The sequence below is a fragment of the Python bivittatus genome, unplaced genomic scaffold (genome assembly GCF_059951505.1).
Source record: "Python bivittatus isolate LINGU-HERP-01145 unplaced genomic scaffold, Pbiv_v1 ctg000980_np1212, whole genome shotgun sequence".
NCBI lineage: Eukaryota > Metazoa > Chordata > Lepidosauria > Squamata > Pythonidae > Python > Python bivittatus.
In genome coordinates, this window is record NW_028277125.1 from 41,551,106 (window position 1) to 41,568,226 (window position 17,121).

Sequence of the window (17,121 nt, forward strand, 5' to 3'; positions counted from 1 at the left end):
CTGTGATTTACTGAATTTTGTCCTAATACTTAAATTCAAATTTATGTCAGCTTTAGGAAACACTTCTGATATATTAATGAAGTAAAATCAATATGAAATATATTATTTTGTGGGGAAGAACTCTTATCCTTATGCTCTCATCCTCAAAGGTAAATACTTTCAGAGGGAAAACAGAAGTTAGGCAATGAGGGGATAGGCACAAAAAGTGACACAGAAGCAGACTACAGTAGTGAGATTTTTATTTGGTCTGAACATCAATCCTAAGGGAGGCCAGAGAGATAATTTCTGAAATAACTAGAAATACAGTGCATTCGGAAAGTATTCAGACCCCCTTCACTTTTTTCAATTTTGTTATGTTGCAGCCTGATACTACAATCATTCAAATTCATTTTTTTTCTCATTAATCTACACTCAGTACCCCATAATGACAAAGTGAAAACAGAATTTTAGAAATGTCTGTAAATTTATTAAAAAGGAAAAACTGAAATATCACATTGGCATAAGTATTCAGACCCTTTGCAACAACACTTGAAATTTAGCTCAGGTGCTTCCCATTTCTCTTGATAGTTGCTGAGCTGTTTCTACACCTTGACTGGAGTCTACCTGTGGTAAATTAAATTGATTGGACATGATTTGGAAAGGCACACACCTCTCTATAGAAGGCCTCGCAGCTGACAATGCATACTGTATCAGAGCAAAAGCCATGAGGTCAAAGGAACTGCCTGCAGAGCTCACAGACAGGATTATTGCAAGGTACAGATCTGGGGAAGGCTACAAAAAAATGTCTGCTGCATTGAAGGTTCCCAAGAGCACAGTGGCCTCCATAATTCTCAAATGGAAGAAGTTTGGCACAACCAGGACTCTTCCAAGAGCTGGTCACCCAGCCAAACTGAGCAATCGGAGAAGAGCCTTAGTAAGAGAGGTGACCAAGAACCTGATGGTCACTGAGCTCCAGAGATCCTGTGTGGAGATGGGACAAAGTTCCAGAAGGACAACCATCACTGCAGCCCTCCACCGATCTCGGCTTTATGGCAGAGTGGCTAGACCGAAGTCTCTCCACAGTGCAAAACACATGAAAGCCTGCTTGGAGTTTACAAAAAAGCACCTGAAGGACTCTCAGACTGTGAGGAACAAGATTCTCTGGTCTGATGAAACCAAGATTGAACTGTCTGGCCTCAACTCTAAACGTTATGTCTGGAGGAAACCAGGCACCGCTCATCACCTGCCCAATACCATCCCAACAGTGAAGCATGGTGGTGGCAGCATCATGCTGTGGGGGTGTTTTTCAGCAGCAGGGACTAGGAGACTGGTCAGGGTTGAGGGAAAGCTGAATGGAGCAAAGTACAGAGATATCCTCAATGAAAACCTGTTTCACAGTGCTCAGGGCCTCAGACTGGGCCGAAGGTTCACCTTCCAACATGACAACGATCCTAAGCACACAGCCAAGATAACACAGGAATGGCTTAGGGACAACTCTGTAAATGTCCTAGCATGGCCCAGCCAGAGCCCTGACTTGAACACCCTATTGAACATCTCTGGAGAGACCTGAAAATGGCTGTCCACTGATGGTCCCCATCCAACCTGATTGAGCTTGAGAGGATTTGCAAAGAAGAATGGCAGAAAATCCCCCAATCCAGGTGTGCAAAGCTTGTTGCGTCATACCGGAAAAGACTCGAGGCTGTAATTGCTGCCAAAGGTGCTTCAACAAAGTACTGAGTAAAGGGTCTGAATGCTTATGCCAATGTGGTATTTCAGTCTTTCCTTTTTAATAAATTTACAGACATTTCTAAAATTCTGTTTTCACTTTGACATTATGGGGTACTGAGTGTAGATTAAAGAGGAAAAAAATGAATTTGAACGATTGTAGTATCAGGCTGCAACATAACAAAATTGAAAAAAGTGAAGGGGGTCTGAATACTTTCCAAATGCACTGTAATTTACTTCCATTTATCTAGATAAATATAAACTGGGGTGAACTGGTAGGAGCAAATCATTTTGCAGACCCAAACTTGTATATATGGATTTAATTTTTAAAAAAGAATAAAAAGAAAATAATGAACTAATAGTTTTTAAATTACATTTTTTATTAAGATTCATTCCCAGCATTTCTCAATTTGTCATTTACCATATATACTCATGGATATGCTGAGATTTTAGGTGCCAGAATATACCCAAAAATTGGGTTTGGCTTATATGCCACCCAGAGTCCCCCACTGTGGGGAGATGGGCGGGGACAAATTAAATAAATAAATAAATAAATAAATAAATAATAATGTGGATGGGCTTATCTGCAAGTATATATGGTAATACTTTTTAAAAGTACCCATATATCCTATATATACTCACGGATAAGCTGACCCTTGATTTTTTAACCAATATACCATGAAAAATGTGCCACCCAAGGATAGACCAATTGTGAAAATTAAAACATATGGAAATTTCAAGGGTTCGTTTATCTGCAGGTGGTGTATTTTTCATGGTGCTTTGGTTAAGAACTTGAGGGTTGGCTTATCTGTAGATGGCTTATATATGAGTATATATCGTACTACTCAATTTCTCAAAGGATTATAACTTACCTTTTCCTCTGTCCTCTGGATGCCCAGCCTGCATTTCCATTTCTCTGTGGTCAGAGGTTCCCGGTCCATCATGCCAAGGACGTTTGCGGGGTGGTAGCGAGGCCATATCCATTCCTTGCAGTGAGGAGGAACGTTCTCGATTTGCAGGAGAATGTCCATCATGAGGAGGATGATCTTGGCGGGGACCTGGTCATGACAAAAAACAGTGAGGTGAGAAATTTAGTCTATGCAAATAATTTCATACTAGAAATTCTTCTGTCAACTTCTTTTTGTTAAAAACAAAACAAATCTGAGAACCAAAGAGATGTGTGCCTTAAATTCCTTTCAGTTAGATATCATTATTATCAATTGTTAATTGATTGCACATGCACATACAGTTATTTGAAAAGGTATTTGCTCCCTTTCACTTTTTATGAATGCTTGTCTTTGCCAATGTTATCAGAAGTTTTGTGGGACATTCTGATATGTAGGGGAGCCTAAGTGAACAACAGCACAAAGGTTTGATCCTTGTTTCATTTGTTTCATGAACAAAGTCATTCAACATACAATGTGCCATTGTGAAAAAGTAACTGCCCCCTTAAATTCAATTAACTGTTGCAGGTATGTACCACCTTTAGCAGTAATTACTGCAATCAAACACTTCCTATAATTGGTGATTGGTCTCTTACAGTCTTTCAGAAAGTTATAGGGGAAACAGTAAAGTGAAAGATTATCATTCTTGTGTTTATGACTGTATATACTGAGAATGCAAGCTATCTGGATGTCAAAAGGGATAGAATGAAATAAAAGATATTGTTCAATTTTTTTGAAAGGTAAGCTGAAATGTCTGGTAGCCCCTTACAGAAACCTGAAGCAGAATTTGGAAAGTGTGTGGGAGAAGCTTTCTAGAGGAATCTAAAACAGACTGCCTAGCTTTTGATAAGTATTAAAAGAAACAAGCCACTTTTAATCAGGAATTATATTGGCAAAAGAAAAGAAGAAGAGATATAACATGGCATTTGCCTTTCAAATCAAGTATTCTAAGAATGCTAATTTTTAAGTAATGTGAAAGTAGTATTAGGATGCAAGTGGAAAACTGAGTGAACACTAATATTCAGTGGTGCTCAGTCAAGCATAACTAAGATATTCACCTGGTTCTCGATTTCCATCCATTCGGCCTTCAAAATGAGGAAACTCATCTGGAGTGGGGAGGAGACCTTTTCGTCCCCCTGCATAAATAAAAACAAGGGATATTACAAAGTACAAGAAATGCTTAGAAAAATGTGAACTATATCACATGTTATCCTCAACTGAACATGAACTATACCTCTTGGAGTACCCCGACCTCTTCCCCGACCACCATGATCTCTTCCCCTTGCATTTTCCTCTGATGAGTCAAAATTTTCTTCTGGCACGAAATCATCAGGTCCAGGAAAACTGTCTCTTCCTCTTGGTCCTCGGCCTTCATGTCTTGAGGGTGTGCCTCTCCTAAAGCTACAGCAAACAAAGTAAGAATATTGCATTATGTAGAAGTCCATGCTGATAATGGTTATGTTCAATTAAAAATTAAAATTTCTTTAAAAAATTCAACTTTGAAACACTGCAATAGGATGACATTATTAAGCTGGAAAGGCTTCTCAGCCTTTTGGCTAAAATCAAATGTAGATATTATGAACAACTATTTACTTTGTGACTGACAGAAATCAGAACTTTCTGTTAAAGTCACAAAGTGACTTTGCAACAAATATGTTTGATCATGTGAGTTCCAATTAATTAACTAATCAAATTCAGTACATTCATATACTACATAACACTCATGAAGGTACCTTTTGAAAACTCTGGACGAAGTGTAAATCATCTATCCATGGTGGAAAGGGGATAAGGTTAATGTTTAATATTCTTTTTAATCACATTTGGGGAAATGGCATATTCCTAATTGCAGCAAAGAAACTAGCCAAAACGGGTTCAAACATGTGAACATTCAAAGTCCATCTGTATTATGCTCCCGTTTTCTCTCTCTCAACCGCACAGTTTTATTAGCCTCTGACATTTATTATCACAAGGAAGGCCACTGTGGTACCACCCTGCCTGCCAGAAAAAAAAAGGTTCAGTATTATGACTGATTAAAAAAAACAAATTACAGGTAAGAACTATAGTGGGTTATCTGTTGACAAATAATGCCAAATGAACTGGCAACTGAACAGCAAACCAGATTCAAAATTTGTAAAGTATGATTTATGCTAACTATAGTTGGTTATGATATCCAAGTCAACCAAAAAAATTATTGTTGTATAAATAGAGAAGTGAATTTGTGAATACTCAGCTTCATGAAAGTTGTATGAATGGAAAACTAAAGTGAAAAAGTAGCTGTAAGCCATAGGTTCCCTGTTGCACAGTTTGGAACCTCAGAACATGATTTGTATTCTAAACACATGTGAACGGAACTAAAGAATTTGTGTGGTTTCCAAAGCACCTGGCAAAAATGAACTAGCAGTTCAAAAATGAATCTACTCAAAGCACCATGCAAGATCTTAGGGAGGCCACAAATCCAAACAGAATAGGCAAGAGGGTATGAGGCTTAACACCTGGGTAGTAGCTACTTAACAGAAACATCATGTTTCTATTTGCTTCAGGCTACCTTCTGAAACTGGCTTCCTTAAATTGTTCCTGTATGTCTAAAAGAAACTAAACAAGAGTGAATGCTGTACAAATTTTCTGGGAGAGCATAAAATATTGCCTTGACTTCTGTAGAGCTGGGAACAAGATAATCCAATTATTTCTACTGTTTTTTTTTTTTTTTACTATTCTATTATTTCTGCAACAGTGTAACAGTTGCTATTTTAAATGCAAGAACTTTTCATTTCAACTAAACTCACTTAACGATATTTGGCTAACTTAACTGGTATCCCACCTCTAATACCAATCAATTAAAGCTTGCAGCTGTATTGGAATTGATACACTTAGTAAACCTAAATCTTGCCAGCTGTTTCAGAGAGTGAAAATGAAAATGAAAGAAAATGGGGACCAAAAAAACAAACAAACAAAAAAACGCTTCATAAAGCTTCAGTCATTATACCATTTTCATTACCAAGCTATAAACAAATGTTTCTATTTTGGTATGCAGGTTTTAATAAAATACAGCCCGGTATCTTCAAGAGTAGAGTTTATGCTTAAGTAAATGTAAATGTCTCAGTGAGCTCATTTTTTCCAATATTCTGAAGACATAGGATTATTGTTTAGAATATTACTGAATTATTGCTAATGTCATTATTTTTATTTATACAGTGTATCTATAGCTATCTCAAAATCAAGACTTCAGTGAAGCATTCTTTCAAAAGAATTCATCCTAAAATCTATTCATAGTTTAAATTTACGTATTCTATTGCCAGTGTAGTTTGAAGGAGAACATCTTCACCCTGATACCAGTTTAATTGCATATTTTTTTCCATTATTAATTCTAGAAAGTTCAACAGGCACAACTTCATCAGCTGAGAAACGGAAGAGGGTTACAGATTAAAGAAGCAAATAATAATTACAGGTCTGATTGTTAGGCCTCTAACTTATAGCTAAAATAATTCCTTGCATTCTAACTAAGGGACTGATCTGTATTCCTATTAATTCTGTTCCCAATTTTCATAATTTCATTTTAATATTGATCTGATAGACACTTATGCATAGGAATTTTAATATGTACAAATATTTAAATTAGTTCATTTATTAGAATTAAATACCTTTCTTTAAATAAGAAACAGGAGAGAATAGTTTTTCTTAATTTTCAGTCAAAAAATAATTAGAATTCTTACTTTTCATCTCTTCTTCCTCGATATCGTGTATCCTCTGGATCATGAGGGAATCGCTCATCTGAAGGTCTACGTCCATCCCATGGCCCAGGTGGTCCACGGTTTGGACCCCTACCATCTCCTTCATTGAATTCCCTGTGATCAGGAAGGAAAGGAGGGCCTGGACCACTTCTTCTCCATTTCTCTTCTTGAGGTGGACCTCCCCTTCCCTCAAATTCGCGTAAACGGTGCCCAAATCGCTTGTCTGGATGAAAGTCTTCACGAAATTCATCTGGTCGATCAAAGTCATCATGGAAATCTGAATGAGGTGCCCTCCTGTCTGGCATCCCCCTACTGTCTCTACCATCACTCCATTCTTGACCACCTCGGAAGGGGCCTCTTTCAGGGCCATGATCTGGACCACCACTATTCTGGTCGTGTCTCCTTTCTGAGAGTGGGCCAACTTGATGGTTTGGTGGACCACGAGAATCACCTTAAAAATAAATGAAACATATCTGAAATATTTAAAATAATTTTTCAGTCCATTGAAGATGTATTTGTGTACAGTTTTATGAAAAAAAAACCCCTCCCAGCTGTTAAAGGCAAGTGTAATGGGCTGTGAAAATAACCTTGAGACAAGAGGAAGGGCTGCAGCCTAGACAATGGTCTGATAAATAAAATCTGAGCCCAAATCAGAAATATAATTTGAGAAAGCATCTCAGAATTGACCCTCCCTAGTTCTCTGGAATGAAGAGGCAGGGGAGGAGGGAAGTGCTTTCAGAGTTGCAAGATTCTGTTACAGTAACCTTACAATAAAAGTAGTATTAGTATTCATTATTTTGGTTTCCTGGTCTGGACTACTTTGAAGGGTCAACAGCAAGCTACTTATGGCTCTGTCGGTTACCCAAAATCTCATAAGGCAGACATATATAAAATTTATAAAAACTGAAAGATTGTACAAATCCATATTCCTGATTGTTTATAATCTCTAATTATTACTGTTGGTTGCACAGTCAGCCAGATGTTTAGACTGGATTTGACATTTTTATCCACCTATCAAGTCCTTCCCAAGGACCTGGGATAGGCAGATGTTGTCTGATGGTGTTAAAGGTGTCGTTGCAGGATGTAAGCTGTTTCAAGTAAAGGTGCCTTTTGCAATTGATTGATGATGATTTTGTCAATGCTGATGGTGTTCAAGTAGTGCTCCAAATGTTTTGGGATTGCACCAAGGCCTATTAATATTGGTACTGTCTGCTTTCTTTTGCCACAGTTGTTCTACTTCTATTTGCAGGTCTTTGTATTTTGTGATTTTTTTCCAGTTCTTTCTTGTCTATTCTGCTGTCTCCAGGTATTGCAGTGTCTACTATCCAGACTTTTTTGTCTTTCTTATTAACAATTGTTAAGTCTGGGGTGTTATGTGGCAGGTGCTTGTCTGTTTGAATTCTAAAGTCCCAGAGCACTTTAGCTTCTTCATTTTCTATTACTTTGTCTGGTTTGTGGTCCCACCAGTTCTTGCTTACAGGCAAATGGCATTTCTTGCAGATATTCCAATGCACCATTGTTGCTACTTTGTTATGCCGTTGTTTGTAGTCAGTCTGTGCAATTTTCTTGTAGCAGCTGACTAGGTGGTCCACTGTTTCTTCAGCTTAGTTGCAGAGGCGGCATTTGCTGTCTGTTGCTGTCTTCTCAATTCTGTCTTTGTATGCATTTGTTCTTAAGGCTCAGTGTTATGCAGCCAGAATTAGGCCCTCTGTTTTTTTTTCTTCAACTTTCCTGCTTTTAGCCATTGCCAGGTCTTGCTGTTATCTGCTTTGCCTGAAGTTTTTTTGTGTACTGGCCATGTAATACTTTGCCTTGCAATGTCTCTTTTCTATCCTTCATTTGGTCTTTCTTGTAGGGTACTTTGGTCTCTTCAGTATTCAGTAAGCCTTCATGGTGTACTAGCTTCAGTACATCTTCTTCACTGTCCTTCAGATATTCTTCCAATGCCCTTTTTTTCTTCTTCAACTGTCTGGTGTACTTGCAACATTCCATACCCACCTATGCTCCTTGGTAAGTAGAGTCTGTCAATGTTGCTGCGTGGATGAAGGGCATGATTCATTGTCATTATTTTTCTGGCCTTCCTATCCAGGTCTTCCAGTTCTGCTTGAGTCCAGTCCACTATACCAGCTATGTATCTAGTGACTGGAATTGCCCAAGTGTTAAATGCCTTGATGGTATTTCCTTTACTGAGTTTGGACTTTAAGATCTTCTTCAGTTTCATGATGTATTCACTACTAACCTTCTTCTTGACTTCAATGTGCTTGATATTGTCAGCTTGAAGGATGCCCAGGTATTTGTAGTGATCTTCTTCATCCAGATTCTTGATGTTATTTCCATTGGGCATCTTGATTCCTTCAGTTTTCACTATTTTTCCCCTGTTGATGGTAAGGGTGGCACATTTGTCCAGTTCAAACTCCATTGCAATATCTTGGCTGTATATTCAGACAGTGTTGAGCAGTGATTCTATTTCAGATGGTGTTTTTATTTATTTATATTTTCCATACAACTTCAGATAGTCCATGTAAAGGAGGTGGGATAGCCTGCCAGATGTTTTTGATGTTTGATAGCCATGGCCTGACTTGTTCAGTATTGTTGACAGAAGAATCAATGCAATGACAAACAGTAGTGGTGATAGTGAGTACCTTGAAACATTCCTCTTTTGATATTATCCTCTCCCAATCTATCACCATTGACCTGCAATTGTGTCTTCCATTGTGCCATTGATCTTTACACAAAATTTCTGATGTTTCTACTGACTCCTGTTATTTCTAGGCACTTGATTATCCAATCATGTGGCAGGGAGTTGAATGCCTCTTGTAATCAATCCAAGCTACATTCAAGTTGGTCTTCCTTCTGTTGCAGTTTTCCAAAACCATCTTGTCAATTAGGAGCTGATCTTTTGTCCTTCTGATGTTTGGGCGGTTTTCTTTCTGCTCAGGTGGAAAGAGCTCATTTCAACTAGATGCTGTTGGATTGTGTCAGCTACCACATCAGCTAGCAATTTGAAAGTTGTTGGTAAACAGGTAATTGGCCTGTTGTTGCCTGGTGCTGCCCCTTTCATTGGGTCTTTCATTATCAGGTAGGTTTTGCCAGATGTTAAGCAATCTTCAATTTCATCTCCTTGCAGTGTGTTGTTAAACTGCCTGGCAATGAGTGGGTGGAGACCAGTCAGATGTTTCAACCAAAAACCATGCAGTTCATCTTCACCTGATGGACCAATTCTTGATCTTCCTTGCCCCTTTCTCCACCATTTCTGCTGTCATTACAAGTTCTCTCATTTCAGCTTCTTTTTTATTCTTATCCACCTCTTTTATCCAAGCTGCATTCTTGCTGTATTTCTTTGGGTTGTCCCATAGCTGTGCCCAGAACTGCACTGTTTCTTCTTTGTTAGGTGTTGACTGGCTCATTGCAGTCTCTCCATTGATGGATTGGTAGAACTTTGTATTTACTGATCTTCTTGGCTATGGCTGTTTATTTGCTGCTCCAGTGCTTCTTTGAACTTGTTTCTAGGTGATATTTCTTGATCAGGTATTCTTTGGCCTTCTTGTTCTTCAGCTTTTTTTCCTTCATCTGTTCTAGCTTGCTTACATCTGATCTTAGCATGCTGATCTTATTTTCCAACCTGATCTTCCATTTTGGTGGCACGCTGTTTGGCTTTTTTTCTTGTTTGTTGATTTTGCATCCAAGGTATTCAGTTATAAACTGCACCTGTGCTATACATTAGTTGGTTTGTTTCTTGCAGTGAGCTGGTGTTTATATTTGATATTACAGTATTGGCATCTTTTAATACTTGTACTAGCTGTTTCTTTATAACAAACTCAATGCAGGCAACCTTATTCTGTTGTTTTGTGCTGTTCTATATGCTCAGTTATTCTTTGTTTTAATTCCTCTTGTTTTTTAGTTAGAGGGCTTAGTTCTTTCTGAGGAGGAGGCAGAGGAGATGGTGTCTGGTTTGGGAATGAAAACAATTCAATAGGTATACTGGCTTCCTCTACTGCCGACTCCCCCTGGTTTGCCTGTGCAGTTTGAGCTACTTCTGGCAAGGCTTTGACTTCTTTGCCCTGGGTAGATCTTTGCAGTTCTTTCAATTCTACTTCTGTGAATACTTCATTTCATATTATAAATTGACATTGATCTGCTAGCCTCTGTTCTGTTATTTCTGATTCTGAATGTTGTTCTTTCCAGAACTGGTGCATTCTTTTTAGATATCCTCTTCTCTTTGGACTTGATTTGTAATAGCAGATTATTATTTCTGTTTTCAGATTTCATGTATTTGCGATGGGTAAACAACTTCTTTTAAAATTATTATTGTTGATCAGTTGGCCAGATGTTTAGACTAGATTTGGCATTTTTATCCACCTATCAAGTCCTTCCCAAGGACCAGGGATAGGCAGATGTTGTTGTTTGAGGATGTTAAAAGTTGTTGTTGTCGTTGACATTGCAATATAATCAGCCAAATATTAAAACTATAAGGTTTCCTATAATGCAGATGTTCTCAAACTTTGTGGTGTCATGACCACAATTAATTAAAATAATTAATTAACTTGTGTAACTGTAATGGGCAGTAGGAATAACTTTGAAGGACAGGAAGAAGAGCCACAATCAAGGCAAGGATCAGATAAATGAAATCTGAGCCCAGGGCAGAAATGTAATTTGAGTAAGCATCTCAGACATGATCCTCCCTAGTTCTCATGAAAATAAAGGTAAGAAGGGGGGAAGTGCATTCAGACTTGCAAGATTCTGTTACTGTAACCTTATAATACAGTAGTATTAGCATTCATAACTCTTCCTGGCTGTTGACTTCTCCAGGAAGAATGGGAAAGCAGTCTGGAGTGATCCAGCTGTTTGTAAGTCAGGCATGTATATTCAGAGCTGGACTGATATCAGAACGTGCTCTTGAGGCTATGGTTCAACAGCCTTTGCAGTCACAGCACTGACTCCTGCGTCAGCCTCAATCTAGTCGTGAGCCCTGTCCAATGTGATCTGGGCAAGATTGAGGCACTCTCGCCAAGTCTTGCCTTTGCCCTCTTCTAAGGGGAAGTCTTCCTGGGTTTGTTCCTGAGGATGGTCCTGGTCCTGGTCCTGAACCTGTGTGCCTACTCCAAGCAGCCCAAGAAGATTGGCCTCCCATCACAAGGCATTGTTCTGAAAGATGCTGAAGAGATGCAACACTTGGGATACCTAGTACATGCATGCAGGCTCAGTGCCAGGATCTACTGTGACACCCAGAGTGCTGACCTTGGAATGGGGGGAGACTCTGACTCAATCCTGACTAGGTTGCTTTTGACAGTGCTCAGAAGCGGGTTTGGGCTGTGACAGGAGTCAGTTCTCTGAGCATAAAGGCCATGAAGGAGAGCCCTGGCACCTAAATCTTGTTTATAGACTGGTCCAATGCAAGCAGCTCAGTGAAGGCCACCTATAACCAGGCAGAGTGGAATCATGCTCAGATTTGCTCCCAACCCCTCAGGGAGTTGCAATCCACAATTTCTAAACCTCTGCTATAATGCATGCTATATGACCAGTTAAGCTACCTGAGTTAGAACCACAAACATCATTCCTTGTTGAAATTATGGGAAAACCTTTCTTTAAGCATATCCCATTGAAAGCAACCTATACTGGCAATTCCTTTTTTTCATTCTACTGGTTACCTTATCATCCTGTTACCATTTATTATGTCTTCTGAGATGTTATAATAAAGACTGTGTTATGAGAGGCTTTCCCAGAAGACAATTTCATTCATAATACTGCTGTTCAACTATTAGTCAGAGCTAGTTAGTTGAAACACACAGTTAAGTATTTACAGTGCTAGATTTGTCTGGTCACAATTCAAGATATTATTTATTATTTATTTTTATTTATTATTAAGTTTATACGCATATAAATTTTATAAACAAACAAACACGCAGTTAAGTATCAACAGTGCTAGATTTGTTACAGGTCATAATTCAAGATATTATGTGTTAGAATATCCCCGAATGGCACATGAGAAGCACCAATGTATTATTTTTCATGGTTCTGAAGGTTATATGAACAGTCTAGCTCATTTATTTCCTGCTACTATAAGATTTTAAGAGGGCTTTGTGTCATCCATTCTGAACAAACTCTGTATTTAATTACCTTTACTAGAACCAGGTCCTTGGTTGTGAGGGCCATGACGTCCTGGCCCTCCATGCTGCCCCAATCCTGGTATCAATGGGGGAGGACCTGGATTCTGTCCTTCCTGCAAGTTTAATTTAAGTGAGATGAAATATAAATGAAACAAGAAATTTAACTTACCATGAAACTCTCTAATACCTGAAAGATAGGATACAGTTAACTATTCCTCTGATTTTAAAGGCAAACCCAAACCAACATCCCCTTTTGGAAAGGTATTCCCTGTAAGTTTTAGAATAACTTCAGCTATAATTATAATACAAAGAACAAGAACACAACATTGTAGTACTGTGAAATTCAGATATTCAGTAAGGGAAAGATAAGCTGAAAAAAGTAAACATTAAAAAAAAAAGTTTTGAGAGGCCATCTATATAGAATATATACTATTCTACATGGGCACCATAAGCACAATGAGCCTAATTCTGTATGGGTCTGTGCATATAAGAGGAAAACAGTGTCACAGTACAGTGAAATGATTTTTCTTGTCCTTGAATAACGCAACAAAGTAATATGCTTCCCAAGCAATAAATCATCCTAGATCCTAGAGCAGGCCTGTACAACAAGCCAAGCAGCCTTGTGCAGTACACAAGCACTTTTTAAAAAGTCAATAAATTCAGTCCCCCCAAAATATGCACTGCCAAGTGCCACCAACGTTTCTTGGTATCATCGCTAGCACCAGCTCTGCTAGCCATCAAACAGCTGATCAGCGTGCTAGGTATTTCTTTGCAGCCTGCAATGGTTTTTAATTTATCAGTGTGTCCCCTTCCCCTCTACAAGTTGTAGAAACCTGTCCTACAGTAATCAAGTGGGGGACTTGGAAAAAAAAAGATGAACAGATTCTAAACTTTATTTCTTAAATTTAACTTAATATCACAGCCATCCATAAGACTTACAACATTCATGCTATTTTGGTTGGCTGAAATTTGTTAATTTATTTTTCAAATCATTCAGGAACAAGGGAGATTATTTCCAAGCAGCTCAATAAAAACTGTCAGGATATTGCACTGGTGCCAAAATTTGCTAATGCTGATGCAATGAAGTAGAATTTGGTGGCTATACTTAAATATCAAGAGGGCTGGTAAAAAGTGTCATATATCATAGAGCTTAAAATGTGCTATATGCCATAGAGGACTCCTGAATCAGAGGATGAGTTAATTCTATACTGTCTATTTTCCTATCATGAGATAAGTATTTCTGATTTTCAATATCCTCTCATCATGAATATGTGACTATATTACTACTTCTATGACATTTATAAAACCGAATAACCAGTAAAATAATATACACCGTAGCATTCTTTACATAGTAGGATTGCATGGTATTTCAGATTCAATTGGGAGGAGATGTTTCAGAATGCAACACCTGTTGCGACTCATTAATTCAGCTATGTCTGCTTCCAGGAATACCCAGCTGCAGCAGAAATTTCATCACAGTCATGGAATCCTTAGAGAAAGACACAGCTGCTTTAATGAATTGCTGAATTCATGCTCTTGCACTTTCTGAGGCACTTTTTCTCAGTCAAACCTGAAGCACTGTACTATATAGCCATTTAAATTTGTGCTGGTAAAGAAGAAACATAAATTATTTAAACTCTGATGCCATGTTCTCCATATGGATGTTCTCCTGAATAATAAGGTATGCAAGGATCACAAAGTAAAAAACATGCAATTATATATAACCCAATATGTATATTGCCATCGTGAGATGTTGCCAACCACTCCTGCCCTCACATACAATGTTCAATATTATCAATGCCTTTTCAGTGGCTAGGCATTGCTGTTCCATATATATTTACACACACACACACACACGCACATATACAATTAATGATGATGGTGGTAGAAAAAACTTTTGATTAAGTAAGAGTTCCACAAGAGATAAGTACTATCATACAATTTCATGCAATGTTGTGGATACCACAAGATGCTTTAGTTAAACACACACACACACACACACACACTTTTTAAAACAATTAAACCATGCCCCCAAACTCATGAGATCTCATGAGTATAGAAAGATCTTTCTAGATTGGCCTCTCTTGTGAAGTTTTTGCTATTTGTCTTTTAATCTTTTTTTTAATTTTTAATTTGGAGAACAGGGATGCCATGCATAGTAGCCTCTGTACTGCTAACTCCCTGGGTTAAATTGAAACCCAACAAACAAAATCCAAAGAGGTAATAAATACCTTCTTAACTGTCCCCTAAATTGAATGTGCTAAGGTTTTTCTTTTCTTGATTCAGGGATCAAATAGAAACTTAGGGAATTATACATATCTCACTTTGTGTGAGATGGGCAGCTATATAAAAGTGATATATATATATAAATAAATAAATATCTGCACAAATACAGTGGCCAGATTCAGAGGAATGGTGTATTTTTCCCCCTTAGAAAAAGATTACCAGAAGAAGGAATTTAGGCTTATATTACTTTCTTGTACTCTGCACAACAAGCTATTCATGCGAAAATGCTAGTTCCGATATGATTTTAAAAGTACAGGAGCTTTTAATATACTGTACTTGTTATCTATACAAACAACATGCAAATACAGGTAGTCCTCATTCAGCAACCAGGCATTCAGCTACTGTTTGAAGTTATGACAGTGCTGAACAAGGGGACTTACAACTGTTCCTCGTAACTGTGGCCATTACAATGTCCCCACGGTCGTGTGATCACACTTTGGACGCTTGGCAACCACCTCACAATTACGACGGTCACAGCATCCCACAGTCACATGATCGCCATTTGCTTCACTGCCAGCTTCCGACACGCAAAATCAAAGGGGAAGCCAACAGGAGGTTGCAAATGGCAAACATGTGACTGTAGGATGCTGCAACCATGAGGGATTCACCTAATGACAGCAACTGGAACTGCTGCAACCGCTGTCAGATGACATTGCACTTTATGAGCTCATTGCTTAGCAACAGAGTTGCTGGTCCCAATTAACATCATTAAGTGAGGACTAGTACAAAACAAGCTTAAAAATATACTAATGATTCATCTGGACATAGATAAATTAAACAATTACATATTGAAATTTAAAAAACCCTTGATGAACAGGGATCTGGATTTTCCTAATCTTTGGAGGTTTAACTCTCTCTCTTGCTTAGAACAGCAAATGATGTTGTCATGGTCAGTGAAACAAAATAGTTATTATTTGGAATTCCCTTAGCAATGTGCTTTACATAGCTGTGAGCTCCATTTTTACAACTCCATGTTTAAAATCCACATTTTGAGACTTTGAAACCTAAATTTTGCACCTTAAATTCCAGTTAACTTTGCTAGTACTGAAGTTACAAAAATATTCATACACTGTTTTCAACTGGACCTGGTGGCCCAATTATTGCTTTTTTAGATAATTAAGTTACCTCATAACATAGATTATATATTTTGAATTGATATAATTTTCTTCCTGACAGAATATTATGCAAGAAAAATTACCCCTCCCATACATACCTGACCAAATGGGGCCCGAGGACCATCACCAAGTAAAGGAGTTTTCTGTTGCTGGAAAGGTGGAGGACCCTGGGAAGGATGGGGCCCCCTTGAAGGATTCTGTTGTCCTTGAGGCCCAGGTGGCCCTTGCATATTTCCTTGAGGTGCTACCATATTACCTTGTGGAGGTCCTTGTTGTCCTTGTGTACCTGGTGGCCCACGCAATTCCTGTGGAGGTCCCATCATTGAACCCTGAGGTGGAGGACCTCTCAGCTCCTGGGGGCCATGCCCCAACAAACCATGAGGTCCTCTAATTTCTTGTGGAGGATGACCCATCATCATTCCCTGTGGACCAGGACCCTGGCTCTCCCGTTGTCCTGGAGGTCCCTGCATGCCTCTTGGATTAAGTCCCATCAAGGGTCCTTGGGACACAGGACCCTGCATCCCTTGAGCTCCTTGTACTCCGTGGGGTCCTTGCATCCCCCTTGGGCCAGGTGGTCCCTGACCACCAGGTGGCCCCTGAGGACCTAAATGGCCTTGTGGTGCAGGTGGACCTTGCTGACCTAAGTGAGCCTGAGACCCAGGTGGTCCTTGTGGGCCTAAGTGACCCTGAGGTCCAGTATTACCTGGTGGACCTGGAGGACCCATGGGCCCATGAGGACCAGGATGTCTCTGCATTCCTTGATGTCCATGAAGTTCTTGAGGTCTTGGAAGTCCTTGTGGAGGTCCTTGAGGACCAACAAACCCTTGTGGTCCACCGCCTCCTTGGTGTAAAGAAAGACCTTGGGGTCCCATTTGTCCTTGAGGTCCTGGAGGCCTGAACTGTCCTTGTGGCCCTGGTGGTCCAATCTGAGGCATATTCATTGGCATCTGCTGAGGTGGATGGGCTTGCTGAAATCCTTGAGGCACCTGAGACATTGGTCCTTGTCCTGGAAAATGCTGGGGTCCATGAACAGGTCCTCCTGGAGGAGGCTGCTGTTGACTCTGTTCTGCTTGCTTCTGTGCAAGCCTCTCAATCTTCAGTTGCTGTAGAAAAAAAGCAATGTAGTCACACATATGCCTAAAATTATTAGGAACAAATGGAAACAGATATTTCGAGTTGTAGTTTTTATTTTTAATCATTGCTTCAACTGGAACAAAATAAAGAAACTGACTGGGAA

General features: G+C 39.0%; 1 protein-coding gene across 3 annotated transcripts in view; it reads right to left on the minus strand.

The window, feature by feature from the left end:
* Positions 1–17,121, minus strand: part of WDR33 (WD repeat domain 33) — an 83,490-nt gene that overhangs the window by 1,393 nt on the left and 64,976 nt on the right. For all 3 annotated transcript variants that reach the window (XM_007421959.4, XM_088132172.1, XM_088132174.1), the window contains exons 16-21: positions 15,983–16,987; positions 12,494–12,596; positions 6,359–6,827; positions 3,883–4,049; positions 3,707–3,784; positions 2,577–2,762 (exon numbers count right to left, since the gene is read on the minus strand). In XM_007421959.4, the coding sequence (XP_007422021.1) occupies positions 2,577–2,762; positions 3,707–3,784; positions 3,883–4,049; positions 6,359–6,827; positions 12,494–12,596; positions 15,983–16,987 (2,008 nt within the window). The remainder of the gene's footprint in view (positions 1–2,576; positions 2,763–3,706; positions 3,785–3,882; positions 4,050–6,358; positions 6,828–12,493; positions 12,597–15,982; positions 16,988–17,121) is intronic.